Source organism: Capricornis sumatraensis, chromosome 2, assembly GCF_032405125.1.
Source record: "Capricornis sumatraensis isolate serow.1 chromosome 2, serow.2, whole genome shotgun sequence".
Lineage (NCBI taxonomy): Eukaryota > Metazoa > Chordata > Mammalia > Artiodactyla > Bovidae > Capricornis > Capricornis sumatraensis.
The window spans coordinates 58,567,932-58,584,053 of record NC_091070.1 but is presented as its reverse complement, the minus strand read 5'-3'; the positions used below and the strand labels follow the sequence as shown (position 1 = coordinate 58,584,053).

General features: G+C 37.6%; 1 protein-coding gene across 1 annotated transcript; it reads left to right on the top strand.

Annotated features, from left to right (window-relative positions):
• The first annotated feature begins 1,272 nt into the window (after positions 1 to 1,272).
• TMX1 (thioredoxin related transmembrane protein 1) lies at positions 1,273 to 15,740 on the top strand. The gene is made up of 8 exons (XM_068965073.1): positions 1,273 to 1,475; positions 4,554 to 4,669; positions 5,966 to 6,011; positions 7,998 to 8,126; positions 10,005 to 10,050; positions 10,144 to 10,245; positions 10,360 to 10,426; positions 13,331 to 15,740. Exons 1-8 carry the CDS (start codon positions 1,324 to 1,326, stop codon positions 13,507 to 13,509), a joined length of 837 nt encoding a protein of 278 aa, XP_068821174.1. The 5' UTR covers positions 1,273 to 1,323; the 3' UTR covers positions 13,510 to 15,740.
• The last annotated feature ends 382 nt before the right edge of the window (positions 15,741 to 16,122 follow it).

Genomic DNA, 16,122 nt, shown 5'->3' with positions numbered 1-16,122 from the left:
GATGCTGTCTGATTCAAAAACCACCTAATAAAGACAGGTGGATCTTTAAATTTATTTGGTTGAATTTTGTCTTTTAACAATATACCTGTCTGAAGTTCCAAGAAAGGTGAGAGCTGCAACGACAGACATATTGATGGCTTTTAAAGCCAGAATTAAGGTTATCTGGAAGAGTGTGTGGATATAAAAGAGAGGGGGCCCATACAGCATCCCAGAGCAAGCCAATGTCTGGAAGTCAAGTACAGAAGGACCGCCAAGAAGTTTCAGAAGCACCTATGAGAAAAAGAGGGGGTAAGAAAAAAAAGCAAATGAGGCACCACATTGCACCTTTCAAGAAAAGTATGTAACAGAATGCTGCTGGCAGTCAAGAAAATTACCAGTGTCCTGCGAAGGGCCTTGCACCGAAGGGGTGGGGAAATTAGCCAAATGAATTGAGTTTAGGAGAGAATGTGAGGCCAGGAGATGTAACGGCAATTATTCAATTATTGTCATTTGACTGATTAATACTTTTTAAAGACAGCGCTTATTTTGATTTGCATTTGTATTTACAAGTGCTTGGGAAAAAATCTTAAGTATCTGTTACAAACCTATGTATCTTGTCCCATTTTGAATTTCTGATCCAGTTATTTCTGTAACTAATGATTTACAAAAAACTAAGGGATAACACGCATCCTAAAGTGCATACAAGTGGATGAAACATGTACAAGTTGATGGTTTTTAACATATGTGTAAACCCGTGTAACTTCTTTTCAGACCAAGATATACAATATAAAGGGAACCCATGAAGTCTCCCTTATGCCCCTCCAGGCTCTCTAATCCTCCAGAAGTAAACCGATATTCTGACTCATATAAACATCCGTTAGCTTTCTTACGAAAATTTTCAAATGAAACAAAAGAAAACTCTGATGAGCATTTAATTGGAAACTGCTTTAGTGTAAACTTACCAACTGTATTCAGTAAGTATAAATGTCAAACATTTGGCGCCAAAATTCTGATGCAAATTTTTAAGCCTTTCCTCTCCAAAGTCCCGCCCCGTTTTGTTCACCACGCCCTCGGTTCATTCTTGCAAAACGGCTCTGGGGCATAGCAGAAAGAAGGAAGAGAAGCGTCTCTGTCATGCGCACTAGGGGCGCTCCCTTTTTCTTTCCTCAACCAATCCACTAGGACCCGGCTTTGTCGTGCGCATTGCGCGTCCTCAAGGCGCGCGCGCGCGAGCCCTGCCGCGCTCATGCGCACAAACTGATCAGCGGGCGCGGGCGGAAGTGAGGAGCTGCTGCGCGGAGGTGGGGGCCGCCTCGCTTGTTGTGGGTGGGCGAAACGGCCGACATGGCGCCCTCCGGGAGTCTCCGGATCCCGGTGGCAGTACTACTACTGTTGCTTTGGGGAGCTCCCTGGGCCCACGGGAGGCGGAGCGACGTGCGCATCATCACGGACGAGAACTGGAGAGAGTTGCTGGAAGGAGAGTGGATGATAGAATTGTGAGTGCAGGGCTGTGGTCTCGGGGCCCCTCGGTGGGCTGGGGTCCTAGAACCAAGTTTGGACCCCTCAGTATCATCTTCATTCCTCGCATGCGGATCCCAGGCTGCCCGGGACTGCGACTCTGAGCTGTGGGGCGGGAGCCCCCCGACTCCTCGAGATTCCTGACTCCTGTTGGGATCCTCCACTGTCTTGGTCTCACCCTCTCCTCTTTTCTTACCCGGGGAATGCTCTTAAATTTCCCCTAAAGTGTGCGTCTTGCTGTGGTTGCTAGGGCTGAGGTTCGCCTGTGAGGTTACGTTCAGCTTTGAATTCTCTCAACTTTTCTTCCTGGCCTTGGGGTTGGGGGAGGTGGGTCTCTCTACTTCCTATATAATTATTTATTTGAGAATGAGTCTTCAGAGACTCACAGACTTATTTCACCAAACTCTACAAAAGAGGGAATGGAAGTCTCCTCTCCTTTTCTCAAATTACCCTTAAAAAGTAGTCCACTTAGAATGTTACAGTTGGAAACTTTTATTTTAAATTTTATTTTATGAATTAGGCATATTTTAAATGCCAAATAAGTTCAACTTGGGTTATTTTTATTAAAAAATCCTCATATCCTTTATCATTGTTTTTTGTTGTTGTTGTTTTTGCTTTTCTCTGCCAACATCTTATCCTTGGGTGTGTGTTTTTGCAACGTACTGAATGTTATGGGTTGTTAATCTTATGTTTCCTAAGTGTTATTACATTAAACATGCTGTTTGAATAAAGTCATGTCTGTGCCAATTCTGTTATAATAATGTCCCTTTTGTATCGGTAGATAATAAACTATTTGCCTTTGTTTTTGTCGCTAAATTGGTGGTGGCAGTATTACTGATACCAGTGGTATTAGTAATATTAGTAGAAAACACCCATTTTGAGTGTTAACTGGTGATGGACAGGGAAGCGTGGCCTGCTGCAGTCCATGGGGCCGCAAAGAGTGGGACATGACGGAGCCACTGAACCAAACTGAAACACTTCTAAGCACTTTACATACATTATCATATTAAATTCTTTACAAATTCTGTAAGATAGGTCTTATTTCCTGGATTTTACAGATGAGAGACAGAGCTTTAATTAATATGTTCAGGTATTGCCATAGTGGCTCTCTTTGTGTTTCCAGAAACTACCGCAGTGTAGATATGCAAAGGTTATTAGAACAACCCCCTTCCTTAACAAGATTCAGGTGGGTGTTTTCCTGTATGGTTGGGTTGCCAGTGAAGGAGGAAGGTGGAGGTGGACAGCCCCAAGGAAGAACCCAGAAGGCCAGATCAATAACTCCAGTCATAAAATCAAACAAGGCATAGAACATTAGGGGAAATGTTTATATAGTATGCATATAGTTTGTAACTCAACGAAACAATTTTCAGAAACTTGAAGATGCAGGAGTGAGGAAATACAACCAGGGACAGCATTTGGTTTTCATTGTCCTCAGTAACTTTAGATTGTGCCCATAAAATACTCAACAATTTCATAAATAATGTGTTGAGCAATCGTGATTATGAATTCATATGTAAATTACTATCCCATATTACTCAAGGAGATTTTTTAAATCAACTTAGTTGATCAAACTCTTATCAATATAGCAGTCAAAAGTGAAGTATTAGGGGATTTGAGTTAGAGCATCTGCGGAGAAGGTGATGGCACCCTACTCCAGTACTTTTGCCTGGAAAATCCCATGGACGGAGGAGCCTGGTAGTGTGCAGTCCATGGGATCGCGAAGAGTTGGGACATGACTGAGTGACTTCACTTTTACTTTTCACTTTAATGCATTGGAGAAGGAAATGGCAACCCACTCCAGTGTTCTTGCCTGGAGAATCCCAGGGATGGTGGAGCCTGGTGGGCTGCGGTCTATGGGGTCACACAGAATCGGACACGACTGAAGTGACTTAGCAGTAGCAGCAGCAGTATGAAATTAAGAATACATATACCATAGTATTTTTTCCCTTAGCTTACTGAATATGAAGTTAAACCTTATAAAAAGCACCTAAGAAACAAAAGGAACTTGAAAAAGGGTCTAGTATTTCTAATAATAGGCTGCTTCTATTACAAGTTAGTTATCTATGTTAAACTTATTTTAATCAGGAATTATGTTACAGAGATACTTTGATTGCAATTCAAGTTATTGTTGTGGACTTTGGCTTTTCTGTGTGGTACTAGTCTCTTTCCACAATGCCGTATACTTTTAGAAGTTTTATTTTCATAAAATAAGTCAAGAAAACAGAAAATGAAGTACAGAAACTGTATTATGTTTAACAGGTATAGGTTTTATTCTAACTGGTTCCATTAAAAAAAAAACCGGTAAATTATGAGATAATATACAATATGAGAAAAGTTGAAAGATTCAGGGCCTTTCAAGGGAATACCAGAAGAGTAATTAAAATGGCTTAGTATGCTTGGCCACAGATTTGAAAACCCAAGGTTGACCAAGTTCTGGCCGAAGAATTTCATTTGGCCTGCCTAGTGTTTGTGTCTGGGTTAAGTTTTTTGGGGTAGCATTTTTACATAAAAATGAGGATTTTCAGCTTCTTTTAAATTAGAATAGCCTGCAGTCCTGGGCCGGCTTCCCTGGGGCCAGCTGTTCCCCTGACAGTCAAGCTGGGTAGTGTTTCCCTCTTTAAAATGAGGCACATGTTTCCTATCCACCACAGCACTGGGTGCTTCCTTTTTTTCATACTAGCACTTTGCATTTGTGACTCTTGCACATAAAATCATTAAAACTGATGAACCCCAAATTCGGCTTTGAGCTTTCTGGCCCCATTATATAGAGAAATCCAAAGGTTTTTAAAGAGCTGTTTTGCACATAAAAAAGTCCCCTTGTGTCTTAAGAACTTATTCTCAGAATTGCTTTTCTGTAATTAGCATTATCAGTTCATAGTTCTTGAGTTCACGAGTGTTAGATTCATACTTAAAACCTTTTCCTCTTCACAAAGTTAAACCACTTTGCTATCTTGTTTTTAAAAGATGTTCTTTACAAATAATACACTTTAGAATTTTTATCCCCAAATGCTCATATTAGAGTGTTTTAACTTTTCTTTTTAAACTGTATTTCTTAGTTATGCTCCATGGTGTCCTGCTTGTCAGAATCTTCAACCAGAATGGGAAAGTTTTGCTGAATGGGGAGAAGATCTTGAGGTTAATGTAGCAAAAGTTGATGTCACAGAGCAGCCAGGTACTGTAAGTCTCTGGTTCATTTTGTTTCTTTGCAGGTTGGGATGTGTGTTGACCCTGTTTTCCATGGTCTTTACATGGTCTTAATTCTGCCTTTGACTGGGTTTTATGAACAGCTGGTTAAGCTGATTTACCCACCTCCTTAATGAGGGTTCAATGTGAAGTGTGTTCCCTGGTTGTGTACGGCAGCTTAATTCTTTTCTGTGTTTCTGTAAGGGAACTTGGAGGCATCTCCCTTCACTCACTCTTCCCCACGTAACTTCATCTGATCTTTTTTCCTTAGCATCCCAGGCCCCAGACAAGTACGTAAGACATCTGTGAGAAGCCCTAGAACCTTTTGGCTCAGGTGGACATTGGTCACCCCAGCATTTACATCTGTACCAAGCTTAGAATAAAGAGCATGTGGTTGAAGTTCTTTGTAGAGTCCAGGTCATGTTCCCCGACAAATTATCTAAGTCTCTGCAGTTGGGTTCCAAATTTAATCTATTAATAATGATTTGAGGATATGGGCTCTTAATTACAAAGCCCTTATGGTTGTGGCCTCCTGACTTGGCTCCCTGGACAGTTGTCAAGCCCTGCCCTTACATGATGCTTCTTACCTGTTCTTGGCCACGGTAAACTTGGATTCTTGACTCTGCCCCTATCCCAAATGGGAATAATCTCTAGTATTTGGTGAGGACTCACTACTCTTATAGGTACTGCTCCAAGTGTTTTGCATTTATTTTGTAGCCCTTACACAACCTTGTGGGATAGATAATATCCCAGTTTTACAGATGTGAAAGCTGAGCCACAGATTGATCCTTCATCATTTTCATGTTTAACACATGGTTAATGTTAGCTGATATTGTTACTGTGCACCTTTTGAAAGAGTCAGTTTTTAACAATACTTTAGAAACTCTGTGCTTGTTTTTTGATTATCAAATGCAGTTTCATTTGGTTTTAGACATAAGACTACAGTTATATTGTGCTGCCCCATGACTCATTGCTAGTAATCTTACAGTAGTATAATTGACCAAATGTTTATATGTATATATGTTCACAAATGTCTTCAATATTCAGATTTTATGTACTTTTAAATTAAGATAATGTATAGTATTTTTTTAAGTTGCTTTAAGTATGTAAATGAAATTTCTTTCATTGTTTATGTTGTACAGCTAAACTATTTTTAGGTCTAATTTCATATTCTTTGCCTGTTAGTATTTAAATAATTGCGTCAACTTTTAAGTAGTAAAAGATTGGCTTATGTAAAACCTGTATGTTCTTTCTTGTATTTAGTTCTAATCTTTCTCATTTGTAGGACTAAGTGGACGATTTATCATAACTGCTCTTCCTACTATTTATCAGTAAGTATTTGAAGATTCTGTAGTTATGAGGGATGCATCATAACATAATCAGAATAGTAGCCTCCAGCCTTGATCGTGTGTAAAGAGCATTATATTCAGTAAGTTTATTAGAAGGTTTGTTTTGCTTAGTGCTATCTTAGGTGCCTTTAGTTGGATGAATGAGGTATGAAATAATCCGTGATCTCATTTCTAATTGTCTTAGAAAATGACGTGCACAAGAAATAGTGGCATAAGTGATTATGAGCTCAGAGTTGTGGTTAAGTACTACAGGAAATTTGCTAAGGGGGAAAATCAGTGCACTGGACTGGTTCCTGGAGAATATGGAGATTAAACTCAACCTTGGAAGTAGAATTTTTAAGAGTGCAGAGTTAAGTGTTCCATCTGAAGATTGTCTCATAAACAGTCATAAGTAGGAGCATGGACCGTCTACACATTAGCTCAGAAGTGCTCTAGCTCAGCCTTGGGAACAGCGGTGGGTGAAACAGTTAAGTTAGAATAAATACCATTATGTAGTCTTCAGTGTAGGCGCTTTAGTTTGTCTTTATCTTCTAAATTAGCCATAAGAAATCTTAAATCTCTGTATCTGCCCTGAACCTTAAGTCAACCTTAAGTTGACTGCCAGGAGGCACTTGTCTCCTGAAACAAGAAGTCAGTGATTCTCTATGTATCTTGATTTTCCTGTCTTTTTTTTTCATATTCATAACTATTTCCCCTTTTTATTTCCCCTTTGTATCTGTTTAAATACCTGTTCTCTATAAATGCTTCTCATCCTTTTTATGCAGTCCTTTTCTCCACATGCCCCTTATTAGTCTCCCAGCTTTCTCAACACTCCCTGAAATTTTCTAGAATTTCCTGCCCTTTTCTTTTAATCATATTATTTATCATGCCCATTCCCCTAAGTTTTGCCTGTTGAAATCGTACTTATCCTTCAAAAATGTAGGATGCCTGTTTCTCCAAAAATCTTTGGTTTTTTGAGTGGGAGCTAACCTGTAATTTTTTGGATGGATAAAGGGTCCTGTAATCTTACTATAAGTAGTGGGGAGTTTTTGCCTGTAAGTGATCAAAATAGAAGTGTTAAGTAAGCAGGCCTAGACTGGCGATTGGAAATGATGACGATACGGGAACAGGGAGAGCACTTAGGATCCTATGGCAGAGCTCCATACGTTGGAAAGGAGGAGGAGGAGGTGGGTGTTGGGAAGAACGCAAAGCAGACTGTAAAACAGAATCACTGCACTGCACCAGATGCCTCCAATGACTTAAAGCTTGATGGCTGAGGCGATGTGCTTATGATTGAAAAAACCAGAAAAATGCCTCAAATTGTTCACCTCTAGTTCAGTAGTAGCTAATAAATAATAAATGTTAGATACTTAATTCTAACCACTTTTTCATGAAGTCATCTTTTTAATGTGTGTATTGTGGCTTAAAAGTAATTTTCCGAGCTGTATCTACATACCGAATTTCTTTTTCTCCTCAGTTTTTTACTGAGATATAATTGACATGTAGGGTTTTCTCTGGTGGCTCAGCGGTAGAGAATCTGCCTGCCAATAGAGGAGATGAGGGTTTGTTCCCTGGTTTGGGAAGATCCCCTGGATGAGGAAATGGCAATCCACTCCAGTGTTCTTGCCTGGGAAATCCCATGGATGAAGGAGCCTGGCAGGCTGCAGTCCATGGGGTTGCAAAAGTTGGATACAACCTAGTGACTAAACAACAACAAATTGACATATAACTATTAATACTTATTCTATAGTTTTATTATTTGGAAGAGTGTAATAAAGTCTGAAAGCTTATGACTGTTCAAAAATAAAGCCTCAGTGGTTAATGAAATATGGGGCTAAGATGTTAAGGGTAGGTAATTAGTGTAATTTGCTAGTTGTGTATTGCTCATTGCTGATTTTGAGTACAGGATTGATTGTAAAATGAGATTATAGAAATAGCAAAACAGGGTTTATTTATTCAGTGCTAATATTTGCTTCTGATCTTCATTAGTTGTAAAGATGGTGAATTTAGGCGATATCAGGGTCCAAGAACTAAGAAGGACTTCATAAACTTTATAAGTGACAAAGAGTGGAAAAGCATTGAACCCATTTCATCATGGTTTGGTCCAGGTTCTATTTTGTAAGTATAAAGGGTTTTTCTCTTATTTATTTCAGAATTAATTGGATCAAGTATTTCATGTAAATAAGCATTTATATTTCATTTTAATTCTAGGACTGTTAAAATATGTTCAGATTTACTCTGTGATATTTTTAGTTTAGACTTTTATCTTCCAAACGATAGTGTGGTCCTTTTTTAAGGTAGAGAGAGGCATTCTATAGAATTAAGCTGAAAGTCTTGTTAGAATATTTTGGCTCTGTAAATATGGTCATTTGTATCATCAAAATAATTCCTCTAGAAGTGATATAATGGGTAAAGCTGTCATTGGAGCTTAATATTTGAATGAGAAGCTTCAACCATATACTTACTTGTGCTACTTTTAGATTTTACTTGTTTTAATGTGATTGAATTATTCCACCTCTCTGATAACATTTTTTGTGAATAGTATGGATTAGCAATGTCTATGGGGCAGTAAGGATTGGGCGTAGCAAGAAGGTTTTTTGTTACTTGCTTGGGGAGCAGAGCCTCACAAGTCATTTGAGAGACCTCTGGGAATATTGAGTTTTTCTGAGGCCATCATGAACTCATCCTAGTCCAGCTAAGTTATTTCTTCCTGTCCTCTTACCAGTTGTGTCTTTGGAGGATGGAGAATTGGAAATACTAGTATATAAGAGAATGCTCTGGATTCTGGGAGTGCAGGAAAGTTTATCCCTAAACAGTGTTTTAAAATAGAAGTTTATCTGTAGGAACTTTTTCTTATACCTCTGAATTGAACTGTTAGAATTCCCCCACTGAACCACCATGCCCACTAAACCCAAGTAAGGTACCTAATGTTCCTGATAAAATCTAATTAGCACAGGCTGCAGTGAGTCTGCACGGTGATTTATGTTTTGGTTCCTTGTTCCTATTCCCATTTTGTGTTTTAAACCACAGAAGCAACATGATTAAAGTACGTTTCTCTGTTGGAGTGAAAATGTAACTGATTCTGTTTGAAATCTCATGTCAGTAAATGATTCTTGCTCTTTCTGATGGAAGAGTGGGGGTTGCTCTGTTGACTCCTCAGGGCAGCAGTTCATACCTTTCTTGTTAGATGAATAAAGGGTACTCCTAGGGTCGGCTTGGCAGGGGCACATCCCCCCTGCTCCACCCCAAGACTGGTGATTGGATTAGGCCGTTCTGAGTACAGGTGCTCTGGCTTACGTGTGAATTAGTATGTGTTGGTGGGTGCCGCTTATGCTAGAGAGAACCCACAAACCTAATTTTTGGAGCATACCTTTTTTCTGACTGCCTGTTTAATTGAGTTTAATTATGTGAAAATAGTTATTTTTACTTCTGTGGTGACTTATTTCTTAGGTAATTATTTTGTTGTTATTAAACTGTATCAAACTTATACTATTGTAAGTTCTATTTAATTTTAATATGAAAGGAGGGTAATTCTTAGGTGAGAAGGATCGACTCAGCAAGTGCTCCCAGTCTTCCTTCAGGCTCCCTTCCTTATGTGTTCTTTGGAGGATTTTAAGGGTGAGTGAAGAGTTTCCATTTGCTTATAGTGTGTCTAACATCAAACTAGCTGGTTCCATAGAGGTCAACCCATATTCACAGTACATTGGAGAAACCATCAAGTGAAAGGTTAAAGGCAAAACAACAGGAGAAAAGGAAGAAAGATCAAGTGTTTTGTTTGAGGATATTATGTAGTGGCAAAAATTCTGAAACTGTTGATTTTTGCTAATAAGCCTTCTTATGGGCCTGAATCAGTGATGTATCACTAATCTTGAGTAATATCACCAATTAAATCTGTTGTGTTGGAAATTATAGAGTAAAAAATAGAAAATATAGATAATATACACGTCTTCTATGTCAGAGCTGCGTATATGAGTAGGTTTTTTCTTTTTATTTTAGGATGAGTAGTATGTCAGCACTCTTTCAGCTCTCTATGTGGATCAGGGTAAGGGCTCAGATTTACTTCTATTTTAAACATTTTGACACTCACTTTTTAAAGAAATGGCTATGACTTTTATTTTTTTTCTTTTGATTTTAGACTTGCCATAACTATTTTATTGAAGACCTTGGATTACCGATTTGGGGATCATATACAGTGTTTGCTGTAGCAACTCTGCTTTCAGGACTGTTATTAGGACTTGTAAGTTCTTCATGTTTGGAGTACTAGGAAGAAAAATATTTTAGAGTTTTGCAATTTAATATAGTTACTCTAGCTTTTTATTATACATTCAGATTCTTATGTTTATTTTTGCAGTTCATGATATTTGTGGCAGATTGCCTGTGTCCTTCAAAAAGGCGCAGACCCCAGCCATACCCTTCCAGTAAGTATATTTTTAATTTTTTTTGTTTACTGTAATCCCATTCATTTCTGTAATAAACACACTCACACACATAACAGGTTGCCTTTCTAGCTAGGGTTTCTAAATTTGGAGTAGTGGCAGAAGAGAGAGATATTTCGTGTAAGAATGACATGACAGCCCAGTGCATTTAGGAACATAATAGTCATTATTTTGGCTTTTATATTGTGGAGAATTATAACACTGCATGTACCTTAACAGATATTTGATAACCATTGACCTGATGTCAATTTGTTTGAAAATTCCATAATATTCGGGGATCCATTTGAATATATTTGGGTCAAAAAAAGTTGAATATATTCCAGTCTTGAAGTCATCTCATTGGTATAGTGACCACATTTGAGGCTTTTTCTTTGTATGTTGGTCAAGTCTAAGTTTTTCTTTTAGGATATTGGGGAAAGCAATTCCTGTCATTGCTTTAGGAGTCTCATTGAAAAGTGAAAGTGAAGTCACTCAGTCGTGTCCGACTCTTTGCGACCCTGTGAACTATAGCCTACCAGGCTCCTCTGTCCATGGGATTTTTGAGGCAATAGTACTGGAGTGGATTGCCATTTCCTTCTCCAGGGATCTTCCCAACCCAGGGATTGAACCCGGGTCTCCCACAATGTAGACAGGCACTTTACCATCTGAACCACCAGGGAAGTCCCATTAGCTGTGTGTTTTACTACAAGATGGGAATTAGAATATTCACTGCTATTTGTCTTAATATAATTTTACATACCTATCATTTATTTCTAAATTTTGAAAATTATGCTGTTATGAAGGCCTTTATTTGTAAAGAGATTTCACTTTCTGTCATCCCATTTGCTTTTCATCAGCTGTTTAAAGTAGGCTGCATAAGTGATACTCTTCCCATTTTGTGATTCCCATTTAGTGTGAGTAAACTAAAGCTCCGAGAGATGAACTGTGTTTCCAGGTTCACGCAGAAATGAGAGCTGAGAGTAGAACCTAAGTTGAACTCTTAGCCTGACATTTCTATTCTGCTGCCTTCGTGGCTTAGGACTTACTGAGGTCAAAACTTCTGAAATGAAATAGAGCAAGTGCAAAGTCATAGAGAACTGAGCAATTTAGAAACATTTCAGTGAAGATGGCAGTTAAGTATTCATTGTTGAAGAACTGATAGGGTTTTTTAAAAATTTCTTAGATAGTTGCATCGATATCAAAAGTTGCATGCATGGAGGGAAGGGAATAATTTTATTCACCAAGGGCCACTGATCTGTAGGAAAAGTATAGTAAGCGCAGATTATTTATTGGACAGTTGAGTCGGTAAATGTACGTTTTATTTATATTTTTTGCTTAGAAAACCTTAAACCTAACAACAGATTTGTCTTAGGTAATCTGTTACACTGCTGATGTTAATCCATACTTTAATGTGATCTTGCCCCTTCTATACCAGGCTTCTGGATTTGAGTTGTTTTCCATTTTGTATTTTTGGCTTAGATTATAAGTTGCTGGGAAAAGAGCCAACTAAGTCTAATTTTAAGTGAAATAGGAATTTATTTGTTCATGTAGTGAGGAAGCCAGAGGACAGAGTTGACTAAATCCTAGGGCTCAAATGTTTCTGAATTGCTCAGTTCCCTATGACTTTGTGCTGGTTCCATTAGGGGCTCTTTTTAGTCCAAGCATAGAATAACTACAGAAAGCTGTAGCTCATAATTCCAGAGTAAGAAGGAAATATACTTCTCCCTATACTCACCTATCTTTTGAAAAAGTTCTGGTGTACTCTGCTTGCGTAGAGGGCTCACTTTTTTTTTTTTTAACTGTAAATCAGAATTTCTCAGCATTGGCTCTGTTGGTCTTTTGAGCTGGGTAATTCTTACTTGTGACAAGCTGTCTTTTGTACATTATTGAATCTTTAGCATCATCCCCCTGGTTGCCAGCAGCACTGCCCCTCTCAGTTGTAGCAATCAGAAATATCTCCAGACATTGCCAGGTGTTCCAACAGAATCACCCCTGGTGGAGAAGCACTGCTCTCAACGTTGTTTATACTCCACTACAGCTGCATGGGATGGGGCATAGGGAAGGAGTTAACCCAATAGAAAGAGATATGCCAGACAGATCAAACAACAGATTGTCCACTGTATGGGAATTCCTTCCTGTGGTCCCTTCTACCTTATACCCCCTTTTCTTCCTGCTCCATTCTGCATTGCCTAGGATTAGGGATGGTCTTGGACCACTGAACAGAGAAAAGCTCGTTAGCCAGATTCTGTGTTCTGTATCTCAGTAACATGGTATGTTCTAAGTGTTCTAAGTTTAAGTTAACTTGCAGCAGTTCCTATTTACAACTGGGGTGGGGGGATATTGTGCGTGTGTACATATAAAAAAGTAATTGAGCTGTATACTTAAGATAGGTATATTATGTTGTTTGTAATTATGCCTCAGTAAAATTATATATGTGGAGAGGAGGAGGCACATTTATGAATCCACTTAATAAAAATCATGTCTAGGAAAATAGCTTTCATCTGATTCTTGTTTGCCTGGGAGCTGAAACAAGGGTACTATTGAAGTTTGTCTTATTATCTTTATTAGCTAGAAGATTTAATAGTAAATTAATATAGTTTTATTTAATGCAGTCTATTTTCTTATAGGCATCCATATTCACAGCATTAATTCTGATTCATTAATTTCAGTTCAGTTTATGAATAGGTGGGTAATAAGAATGAATTCGGTAAGTAAAATGGACCTTCCAAACCAGTTATTTTTATAGGGTCGTTTGTTCTTAAATACAGCTTTTTTCTTTTGGAAATCCAAACATGATTGATAAATCATTGCCAAAGCAGTTTATGGGCATATGAATTGTATCTGGATTGTACTCTAACACAACTCTAATACATCAACAACAAAACACTTCTGGTTTTTATCTTTAAGGAAAATTACTACCAGAATCTTCCCAACCTTTGAAAAAAGTGGAGGAAGAACAAGAGGCTGATGTAGAAGATGTTTCAGAAGAGGAATCTGAAAGCAAAGAAGGGACAAACAAAGACTTTGCACAGAATGCTGTAAGACAGCGTTCTGTGGGTCCTTCACTGGCCACAGATAAATCCTAGTTAATTTTTACAAATATTTTCATATGATTTTGGCAGAAACAGAAGATCGAGCATTTGTTTTGGTTTGATGTGAACTGTGACTTGCTTGTACATTGCAAGGTTCAGCCTGGATTGTCATTAGGTTGAACAGTCTACCTTCGGAAAATAAAAGTAGCACTGGAAAAAAGAGGATTTGAAAACAGTATGGTGGTTCAAGCAGTTCTTTCATTTTTGGAAAATCTGGTGCCAAGCAATAAGATTTCTGTATGTTTGATTCATAATAACTTCCAAGTCTGAGTTGAAAAATTACATTTCCCAAGTATTGCATTATTGAGGTATTTAAGGAGATTACTTTAGAGAAGAAGATTTCTCATTTGATATAATTTTTGTCAGTTTCACTGTGTGAAGAGAACATATTTCCCATTAATGGGAACTTTGCCCATTGTCTCAAGAAATGTGTATTTCAGTAACAACTCTGAAACCCTTTATCTCCTTTAAAGTTAAAGTCCAAAATTCATTCATAGTTTTAGATTATGCAACTAATAAAAGCTGCCTTACTTGAATTACAGTTTTCTACCCATGATAGTACAGGATGTTTAGAAAGTTTATAAAGGTTGGTTGCCTTTTTTGTTCTCCTGTGTTCAGCGTATGATTTGTATTTTTCTCACCACCATGATCTCACCATGATTTTTATTTTCCAAATTGGACAATTTCCTGGAAATGTCTTTCATGTTTTAATACATTGTTTCAAACTGAAGTTTACTGAAGAATACTTAAAGTGAAGAGCCATCTGATAAACTTAAAATTTTGGCTACTTGTTTCAGATTTTACATCATTTTTGTTGAATCTATACTTGAACTTCTTTTTTTGGATGTGAAGGTGAACATTCCTGATTTTTATTTGAGTTTGTGGAAAAGCCTTGGTATTTTCTGTTTTGAAAATTCACAGAAGCTTAGTATGATATAAAGTTAGTATTCTACTCAGGAAAAAGCATCTTATAGTGTGTGTTTTCAATATATATTTGTCCTCATCCAAAAAGTTCTTAGTTGATTGTACCAAGTCAACATATGTTTGATGATTTAAACTCATAAAGTTTTATGTTTTTGAAAAGACAAACTATTCTCTACTTTCTATTGTGGTATTTCTCAGATGGGTATCAGCAAGATGGGACATTTAATATATTTTTACTCCTTCAAGAGAATAGTTTTCACCTTAACAGCAAAAGAGGAAGTGGGTGGAGCCGTGGGGCAGCAGTAAAGAAATGTGTTAGCTGCAGTAAAAGGAAAAACCATAGATACTCTGAATGGATCACTTCTCTGTTATGGTAATAGACAGTTTCTATAATGTCCCCTTTAAAGGCCTCTCCTTTAGAATATTAAATATTCTACCACTGAAGAGTTTGGATATGTAATAAGTTTGTGATGCTTTAGAAAAATCTAAGTACAAAATAAACTTTTCTAAGTGCTTCACTGAAGCTGAAGGCAACTGTGATTTCTAATTGATCTTAATTACTACTTAATATTTAAATATTTAATTGATGCTTAATATGTATTTAACAGTGTTAAGGTGAATAGTGGTGTCACTGTATATGTACTTGATACATGTAATCAAAAGGCTAGAGTCATATATATCTCTTTGTTATCTGAGATGATCGAGAAATGCTGCTCATTAATTAAGCATTCTATTTTTCTAGTCTTACACATATATTTTTAAGTATTTAAGTGATTAAAAAATGTAATATGTGCAGAAAGTTACAGGTAGACTGAACATGTAAACTTGATATTTCAGAAAAGATATGTATCTTGTATTTCTTCAGGATTGTCACTGTAGATACCTGAATAGTCCATTTTCTCTCACACCAGAGGCTTACTTACAGAAACTATGGGGATCATTTTACATTTAACAGACCCCTTTTGTTTCTGCATTGGTTTAAAGGGACTCCACAGGGCAGCTTAGCTCCAGATCATCTCACAAGTGAATAAGAGGCAGGAACAGCATCCTGGGGGGAACCCTGCTCCCCTCCCTGCCCCAGGCATTCAGCTCCATCATTGAAGTATTGAAATCTGATCACTAGAAAATACAGCATTTACTGTGTACTGCCTAAATACTTAAATGAGTGAGATGGACAAGAGTTTAATGATTCCATAGGTAACGTTTTCCATTCATCGAGTATTGGAAAGGTGCTGTTTTTCTGTGATTATTTAGTCTACTGTGGTATGTGATAGTTGAGCCTTATATGTCATTCAGTTGAAGGCTCAGAGAACTGGCAGAAATAGGTAAAATATGAATCTACAAGATTTCAAGTGTTGTGCTTTTCTTCAGTGTGAGTACTGCATGTCTAGCAATTTATATATGAAAATACAATTTAGAATTTTACTTCTATCAGAATATTGCAACAAATGCTATTAAGAAATAACCAGCACTCAGTACTTGCAGTCCTGTGTTATTGGATAATATATAAAGAAGGTTATTACAGTAAATGATGCTCTTGAAAAATTTTCTCTCAAGGCAGTTGTGTCTTTATTGAACCCAGTGCATAAAAATGCATAGTTCTGGACTTGTGATGAGAGAGACATTTTTGAATGAACATTTTAACTCATTTTAGAGTTACCTAGGATATTTTGATTTATCGTG

Excerpts from the sequence above, each read along its gene's own strand:
- TMX1 (XM_068965073.1), top strand. The coding sequence starts at position 1,324 with ATGGCGCCCTCCGGGAGTCTCCGGATCCCGGTGGCAGTACTACTACTG. Across the intron at positions 8,127-10,004 it reads TTTGGTCCAGGTTCTATTTT|GATGAGTAGTATGTCAGCAC; the intron begins GTAAGTATAAAG and ends TTTTTATTTTAG. Across the intron at positions 10,246-10,359 it reads CAGGACTGTTATTAGGACTT|TTCATGATATTTGTGGCAGA; the intron begins GTAAGTTCTTCA and ends TTATTTTTGCAG.